Raw genomic sequence first — 7,992 nt, forward strand, 5'->3', positions numbered from 1 at the left:
GATTAGTGYAAAGTACCTTGACAGGCCTCTGAAAGTTCTGAGGGAACTGTGCACAAATGCTTTTSTGRGATACTGGGAAGAAATTCTTCCCTGTGAGGGTGGGGAGGTCCTTGCACAGCTGKGGCTGCYCCATCCCTGGAAGTGTTTAAGSCCAGGTTGGATGGGGTTTGGAGCAACCTGGGGTAGTGGAAGRTGTCCCTGCCCATGGCAGGGGGTTGGAACAATATGATCTATAAGGTCCTTCCCAACCCAAACCATTCCATGATTTATTTTTCTATTTCTGTTTGGTTTCATACAAGGATTTTTGTAGAGTTGATTTTTATGGATTGAGGAGAATATTCAGTGTGACTTTGTTTTTCCTTTTCTCTTCTAGGCCCTGAAAAACATTGCTGCTATCAGCCTTGCCATTAACTATCCAAACAAATCAACAAGTTTCTGGAATGTTTAATACTGGCTCAGGCCGGAGTGCATGGGATAGAGTAGTTTGTCCATAGGACATTGGAACAAACATCTTAACTCCGTTCAGGAAAAGTTCCTTCAGCTTCAGTGTATGAGCACTCTGCAGCCTTCCTTCCTTCCACCTTGATGTAGAATTTGTAAAAGTAACAGCGCACTTCAATGAAAAAGCACATCTTGAAGTAACTCACGCATCGCCTACAGTTATGTATGCACATATTGTAGCATGTTAGAGTAAACAGAACAATATTGTTTTTTATTCAGAGGAAGTAAAGGAAAGAAGGTAGCTGAAGTATGAGAATGGAAGGCCCCCACGTTGGTATCATCTGCTCCTGAGGAAACTTGATCCATGGAACGTGTCAGCTTCAGAAAATACTGCTGAACTCGGGGTGATGCCATCAGCAGCATCTGTTATACATCTTCGGAGTGAAACAGGCAAACCAGAGTCTGGTGGCTGCTGCAGAAATGGTCCACGCTTGAATCCTGTCATTTTTGCTTTGGAGGCTCCTACCCAAGGAAAAGGATTTCAATTCTTACTAAACTCCAGGTTGTAAAACAAATTGTGGGTGATTTGCAGAGCAGTTGAAGGATTCGAGTTTCAGAGTATCCTCGTGCAAGAGCTTTATGTTTCTCCTGTTCTTTGATTCATTCATCTGGGTTGCCTGTTCTTACCTTGATTTACCTCCAATGTRTTATTTCAAATAGCCTATTATTGTAGTGCAGAGAGCAAAGGCTGGCCCTCAGTCACAGGGCAGTGGTGATATGAAGAACTGAGAAACTTACACGTTTCTCAAAGATCACATCTTTACAAGCAATTATTCACAAGGCTTTTTTTTTCCTTTATCAATTATTCACAAGGCTTTTTTTCCTTTATCCTTTACCAAAATCCCACTGATTTTGGTATCAGTGGCTTAGGAGGTCCTTCTTGGCAATGTTGGGAGCCCGGACTCCCAGCACTCAGAGTGGGGTTAATGATCAATCCACTCTTATCTTATAGAGCAATAACCACATTCCTCTAGTGAACATGGAATGAATTGCAGACCTTCTATGCTGAAATAAATTGGCTTTCTTCCTGCACAGCCACATTGGTTATTCCCTTTCCAAAGAGTTAAAAAGAACACAGAAAGATTTGGGGGTGTATTCTGTGTACCATTGCACAGTTTGTAGAACTGGTCTGTTAAATTCAGATTACTTTTTAATGCTAATTATTTTCTTCTTCCTTTYTTCACTCCAACATTGGACTATGGAAAAAAAAAGGCAGCCAAAAGCTCTGATAGTAACTGAATGCAAGTTGTGTAAAGCAATGGCTGTGTCAAGACAGAATGTATTTATTGACCTTGCTAGTCCAGAATTTGAGTGGTGCCCAAATACCAGTGCACAGGAACCCTGCTTTGTGGGGTGTCCTCTGAACTGATGGTCTTATCAGCTGGGGCTGAAGTTTAAYGGTGGCCCAATCTCCCTCTGAGAGGGAAACATGCAGTAAGTAATACATCCCCTGGATTTTTTTGGATRGCCTCTAGTGCTGTAGAGTTTTGTTTTGTAGAGTGCACAGCGAGTGCTTGAATTAGAATGTAATTATTCTGCCTGAAAGACTTAAAGCTGAAGACCAAGAAGCACCATGTTGAAGCCATTGCCTTCAGGAATGKGATGGCCCTCTAAGCAAATATGAGAATGCCAGGATTCAGGAAAAATGTAGTATTTGTAGAGACTGAAAGGGAGATGCTGATCTGAAAGTCCTCCTTGAGCATCCTGAGTTGATTTCCCTAAAGACATCACAATGGGAAGGGAATTGTCAAGGTTGTGGTGTATCTTTAACGCACGGATCATTCTGTTCCCACATCCACTGAAGGTGTTGAGTTTGCAGGCTCCCTGCAGGGCTGTCAGAGATCCCTGGGGAACAACTGCTTCACACCTTGGAATGGCTTGAACAGATTCTGGGCACAGGGAGTTGCTCCATCAGAGGAGAYGTTCCTAAACTGACATTAGGGAGTCCTGTGGATGGGGCAGGTGAGCACTTGGGAACTGCTGTTCTGGAGCAGAATGGCTTCACTGCCTCCGTGGGCATCCACGGCTGAGGAATCACGGATATGCAATGGGCTGAGCCGTGCAGCTGCTGAGATCTGCCTGGTCAGTCAAAGAAGGCTTTTTCTTTTTTCACATCAGGGATGAAGACTGTAAATAAACCATTCATAGAATCTGTCACAGCTCTGTCATAGTCACGTTTTGTTTTTCTGTTGGACTGTCCTTTTGCTTTCTGGATGAAGACATGAGGCTGCAAGGATGACACAGGAGTGGCCAGAATTCCTTACTAGGCATTACCACTCAACTTACTCTACCAGCAGTGACTGGCCTCGTGAGTCAGTCGTCTTGCCCTGAAGGAACTGTCTAAGAACAGTGTCCACTAAATATAATTTCTACCCACTAGATGGAACTGAAGGACTGTGACCTGAGTTGACACTGAATCTGTTGCTGCCTTATAACTCAAATCATTAATTATGGATTTTTTAACAGACAAGAAACACTGATTATTTTTTTTTTTCTTCTGGTAGCTCTAAAGAAAGAGGAATAGAATACCAATAATGAATATTCATGATCAATCACATTTTGAAAATTATGCAGAAGTTCCAAATGGATGTGAATGATGCTATTGAATTGTATAAAACTGYCTGGAAAACAGGTATGCTGAAAAGAAATGTGCCTAATATAAGAAAAACTAAAAAAGTTGTCCTGCCTGAATCACCTATGATGTGTTTAAAACAAACCATATTGTTCCTAATGATACATTTGACTTGCTTTCATTAAACACTTAAAAACRAGAGTTTTATAATTTCTTTTCTTACGGGTTTACTACTTTGCAATTTTTATCAGTTGTTTAAAATATATCAGACCTTTAGATTTATTCCAGTTCAGTTCAACATGTAAAAAAGAAAGCTACAGATGTGGGTAAAATATGCAAATGAAGAGAAATATATTGTAAAAATTCTATAAAAACAAAAAAAGTACAACATGGTGTCTGTTTTTTCTTTGCTTTCCTCCTTTCCTCACTGAATGTTTCATGCTGGAGTTTGCAGTGAGATCCAGGGTTTTTTGTAGGAATCCTCATTTTCCATTTGCTGTAAGCAAACCTGCTTGTCCTCATGTGGTTGGTAAATATGTGATCTTACATCGAACTATGCAGGAACCAGACTGCTGGAGTCATCTCTTAAATTCCAGCCCTGCTGTTTACATTCCAGTGGCGTTACCTTAAAAATTCAGTTTTCCYGTGGATATCCATTGGTTTCAGTGCTGTGTTTTTTTACTTTGAGACCTGAAACGCGCATCTGGAGGCCCCAGATGCCTCCTGTAAAGCTGAGATTTGTATTAGTAGGTGTTGATTCTAATTAGTGATGTTTATCAGCAGAGGTGTTTGTGCCTCCCTGGTCCAGTGGRTTTCATTGAAAAGGTTGTTTGCCTTGGGTTTGGCTCGAGGAAAGGGCTGTGTCGAAGTCAACATCTTTCTGTATTTGCCTAAAGCTGCAAGCTGTTTCCTTGGAGAATGGTCTAATTAGGCATTTTTATTAAACACAAATAAATAATAGGATTGTGAGGCTGTGGGAGAGTGAGGACTGTTCCCTCAGGTTGGAAGTTTCAGCTGATAAAGCTGAACAAATTCCGTGTAATTGCTCTGAAATGTAGCCAGGCATTGGAATGTAACAGAGCACTTTGAATCTGCTTTTCAGATCAAGTTCATTAAGACTGTTTTTCTTCCAAGAGATCAAAAGTAAGCTGCTAGTTAGTTTAGAGGTGGGTGACTTCTAAAATTCTGCTTTCAGGAGAAGGCTGAGCTATGTTAGGAACAGAACTGGCYCAATCCCTGCATTTTCACAGCCCAGCTCAGGTTTGGTGTTTYTAGTGGGTCTCATACGTTCACAGACATGAGGGTAAGACCTTGCTGTTTATACYCTTTTAAACCTGGAATGGCTGTCTGGAACTCTCTTGGGTACTATAAAATCTGGGCACACTGGGGCAGAACATGGCCCAATAATCTGATTTAGTCCTTCCCCTTTYCACTGGTGAATTCCCCAGAAATGAGTTCTGTGGGGTCTGCTGGGGGGGGACCAGCACAAGCATCATTCCTGTTTCCAGGGGACAAAACCACAAACATGGAAGCCTCAAAAAGCATGGCCTGGCCTTTATTGAAAACTCTAGAATGTTAGAAAACACATTAGTATATATAAAAAGGTTGGTTTTCAGCACTGGACCAGGAGCTCGGGTTGTATAATAACTGGAACAAAGAGTGCCTGTTGGTAAAATGGCCTGGAAAAACAGGAACTGTGCTGGGATTTGTAGGGGGAAACTGAAATCTGGCCCACCTCACCTCTGTATTTAAAGCAAAGTAGTCAACCCTGATTCAAGTGAATAAGAGAAATCCACTGTGAATAAGGAAGAAATTAAGTAAGAGGTGAAGGAAGTAAGATTAAAGCTYATTCTTTCCATGACAATCAAGCCTAATGTAACGAGGTCTATTCTGCAGTAAAATCTCTCCTCATTTTTACCTAAGAAAGAACAAATAATAAAAAGCTGGTGCCCAGCTCCAGCCCAGACTGCAGTGGGCCTCACGTGTGGGTATGCAGGAATAAAAACTTAAAAAAAACCCCAAACTCCTTTTTTCTTCCAACTTAAAACATCCACAAACATTCCTGATAAAGGGGTGGAAATCTTGGGCAGTTTTGTCATGGTCTTTAGCATTTAGAGATTCCCGTTCCTTGAATACGAATCAAAAAAAAAATAAAAATCAGTGTTTGGATTCAGGGAGCATGGGAAAAGAAGGAGCAGAGGGATAACTGGACTGTGTGAAAGATGGGTTTTTGCTCCCAGGTGCTGAGCAGTTGGCTGGGGAGCTTTTTCCTAACCCTTTTCTGACAACTGCAATGATTTTTTTCTTTCAGTTGTTTTCTTCTTTTCATTCCCCACTTCACTGTCTGACTTTCCATAATCTTACTGCATAAATCTTACTGCAGTTTGGARGTTTTCTCTTAACATTTTCAGTGCAAATAACAAATATTTAAACTTGCATTGCATGGAAAAAGTCAGTTTTATGAAACCTAAGGAAATGCAAATTGAAGTGCTTGCACATATTTGTCAGTGGTACCCTCCCTCACAGGCTTATTTCCAAAACACTTTGCTGGCATCTCCTCACAGCTGCATCATCAGGTCCAGGAGATGTTGGTAAGGCCACACCAAATTCCTTTTAGCTCTGTACAGAGTCATTCCCCTTACACTGGCACAGGCTGCCCAGAGAAGCTGTGGCTGCCCCATCCCTGAAAGTGTCCAAGTCCAGRTTGGACAGGGCTTGGAGCACCCTAAGATAGTGGAAGGTGTCCCTGCCCGYGGCAGGGGGTGGGATGAGATGAGCTTYAAGGTCYTTTCCAAGCCCATTCCGTGATTCTCTGATCTTTTCAACACCTTTGTGGCGGGAGCTGGATCTCTGTTCTCACCTCGCTGCCTTTCAGACACCCAAAGATTTTAAACATCCTCAACCATATAACATTTCTATAACCAACAAAACACCTGAGGAATCACAGGAAATGCTTCCCCTCATGCTTTGTACTTTCTAATCTGCAAAAGCATCCTGTGCAGACGTTCCTCCCCTGTAAGTCATCTCCTACGTCAGGMCCTCAGTGTGCATGTGTAGGTAGACATTTAGTGGGGCTTCAGATCATCACTGTGCTTACCTTGGATCAAATTAAATATGGAATTAAGGTGTAATCTTAAGCACATCTATTTTAGCTTTTGATGGTAGGCTTTAAATTGGTTTGGTTGTCTTGGAGCCTAAACAGACCGGGCTGTTGATGGGAAGTGCGCAAATCGTGCGGCTTTCCTTCGCATCCAGCAGGATCTGCAAAGGCAGAAAACAAAAAGATGAATTCTTGAGTCAGGAGAAATGTTGAGTCAGGAGACCTTTAGTCTCATCAACTTGCTTGAGAATAAGTCATGTCTGCTTTTCTGTCTTACCCTTCTCTACATCAAACACCCACAGAAAGCTCATTAATCAAAAATGTCAATGGTTTCCCATAAATCCCCCCACTCCTCACACCTTGGGGTTTTTGTTCCTCTGAGTAGCAGGTTGGGCTTTTTTCTCCCCATCAATGTTTTTGTSTGTGGGGTGGTGGGGGTGGTGGTGGTGTTTGCTTGTTTTGGTTTTTGTTTTTGTTCCTTTTCACTGTGACTATTAATATTTTAATAGAACATTTCATCCTCTGTGGGGTCAGTATTGGATACACTACAGGATTTTAAACGACATCACTTTTTCCCCCTACTCAATCACCAGTTTCAAAATACGCCGTGATGTGTTTGATCTTTTGCCACCTTATTTTTGTGCAGAAGATGGCTCAGCCTCTTCAGARCTGATGGCATCTGGGAGGGTGTGCTCTGTGCTCGCTGCTCCGGCTCCTGCCTTTTCCTCAGGTCAGGGAAGGCAATCCCCTGGGGGGCAGGACCTGGGGAGCTGAGAATAGTTGCTTTATTTACCAAAAACTCAAAGGCTCTCGGAGGATAAAGCAAATCTCCACTCATTTTTGCACTCATAATGCTTAGCACCAGCAGAGCTACTGCTGGGACATAATAGCTTCTCTTTAATTAAGGCCATGTTGAATTGACGGGGGATATCCATGGATGAGGATGGGATCTCCATGTCCACGAGATCCCAGGGCCTGTCCCCTTTGCTTGGAATTACTCTGCTCCGCGAGGTTTCCTCCCAGCCAAAGCCATTGTTAGAAAGGCACAAGAAAGATCCCTCCAGTTCCTTGGGGTTTTGCCCAGCTTTGTTCCAGCGCTGGATGCACCTTTCTGCTGTCCCGCGAAGGCTCCGAGCAGCCGCGGTGCCGGTGCTGTCCARGCTGAGTAGCTGCTGCTCCTGCAGAGTTTCTTCTGCACCAAAATCTCATTTCCTCGCCGCCACGCTACCTCAAGCGCTGCCCCAGCCCCCGCCAGGCAGCGGAGCCGGAGCTGCTTCAGCCGAGAACGGCGCATCCCGTTCGGGGCCCGGGGAGCGCCCGTTCCGGGGCAGCCGCACCGCTCGGCCCTGCCGGAGCGGCTCCAGCCCTGCCCGAGCTCTGCCCGTCCCTCGGAGCGGATCCAGCCCTGCCCGAGCTCTGCCCGTGCCCCGAGAGCGACTCCAGCCCTGCCTGAGCTCTGCCCGTGCCCCGGGGCGGCTCCAGCCCTGCCCGAGCTCTGCCCGTCCCTCGGAGCGGCTCCAGCCCTGCCCGAGCTCTGCCCGTCCCTCGGAGCGGCTCCAGCCCTGCCCGAGCTCTGCCCGTGCCCCGGGAGCGGCTCCAGCCCTGCCCGAGCTGTGCCCGTCCCTCGGAGCGGCTCCAGCCCTGCCCGAGCTGTGCCCGTCCCTCGGAGCGGCTCCAGCCCTGCCCGAGCTGTGCCCGTCCCCCGGAGCGGCTCCAGCCCTGCCCGAGCTCTGCCCGTGCCCCGGAGCGGCTCCAGCCCTGCCCGAGCTCTGCCCGTCCCTCGGAGCGGCTCTGTCCCTGCCCGAGCTCTGCCCGTCCC

General features: G+C 45.4%; 1 protein-coding gene across 3 annotated transcripts in view; it reads left to right on the forward strand.

The window, feature by feature from the left end:
- The window catches only part of ZZEF1 (zinc finger ZZ-type and EF-hand domain containing 1), a 56,199-nt gene extending 52,731 nt beyond the window's left edge, over positions 1–3,468 (forward strand). For all 3 annotated transcript variants that reach the window (XM_057375521.1, XM_057375522.1, XM_057375523.1), the window contains exon 55: positions 374–3,468. In XM_057375521.1, coding sequence (XP_057231504.1) covers positions 374–448 — 75 coding nt within the window. In that variant the 3' untranslated portion in view covers positions 449–3,468. The remainder of the gene's footprint in view (positions 1–373) is intronic.
- The last annotated feature ends 4,524 nt before the right edge of the window (positions 3,469–7,992 follow it).

The sequence above is a fragment of the Malurus melanocephalus genome, unplaced genomic scaffold (genome assembly GCF_030028575.1).
Source record: "Malurus melanocephalus ecotype Western Australia unplaced genomic scaffold, MMel_1.1 scaffold_251, whole genome shotgun sequence".
Classification (NCBI taxonomy): domain Eukaryota; kingdom Metazoa; phylum Chordata; class Aves; order Passeriformes; family Maluridae; genus Malurus; species Malurus melanocephalus.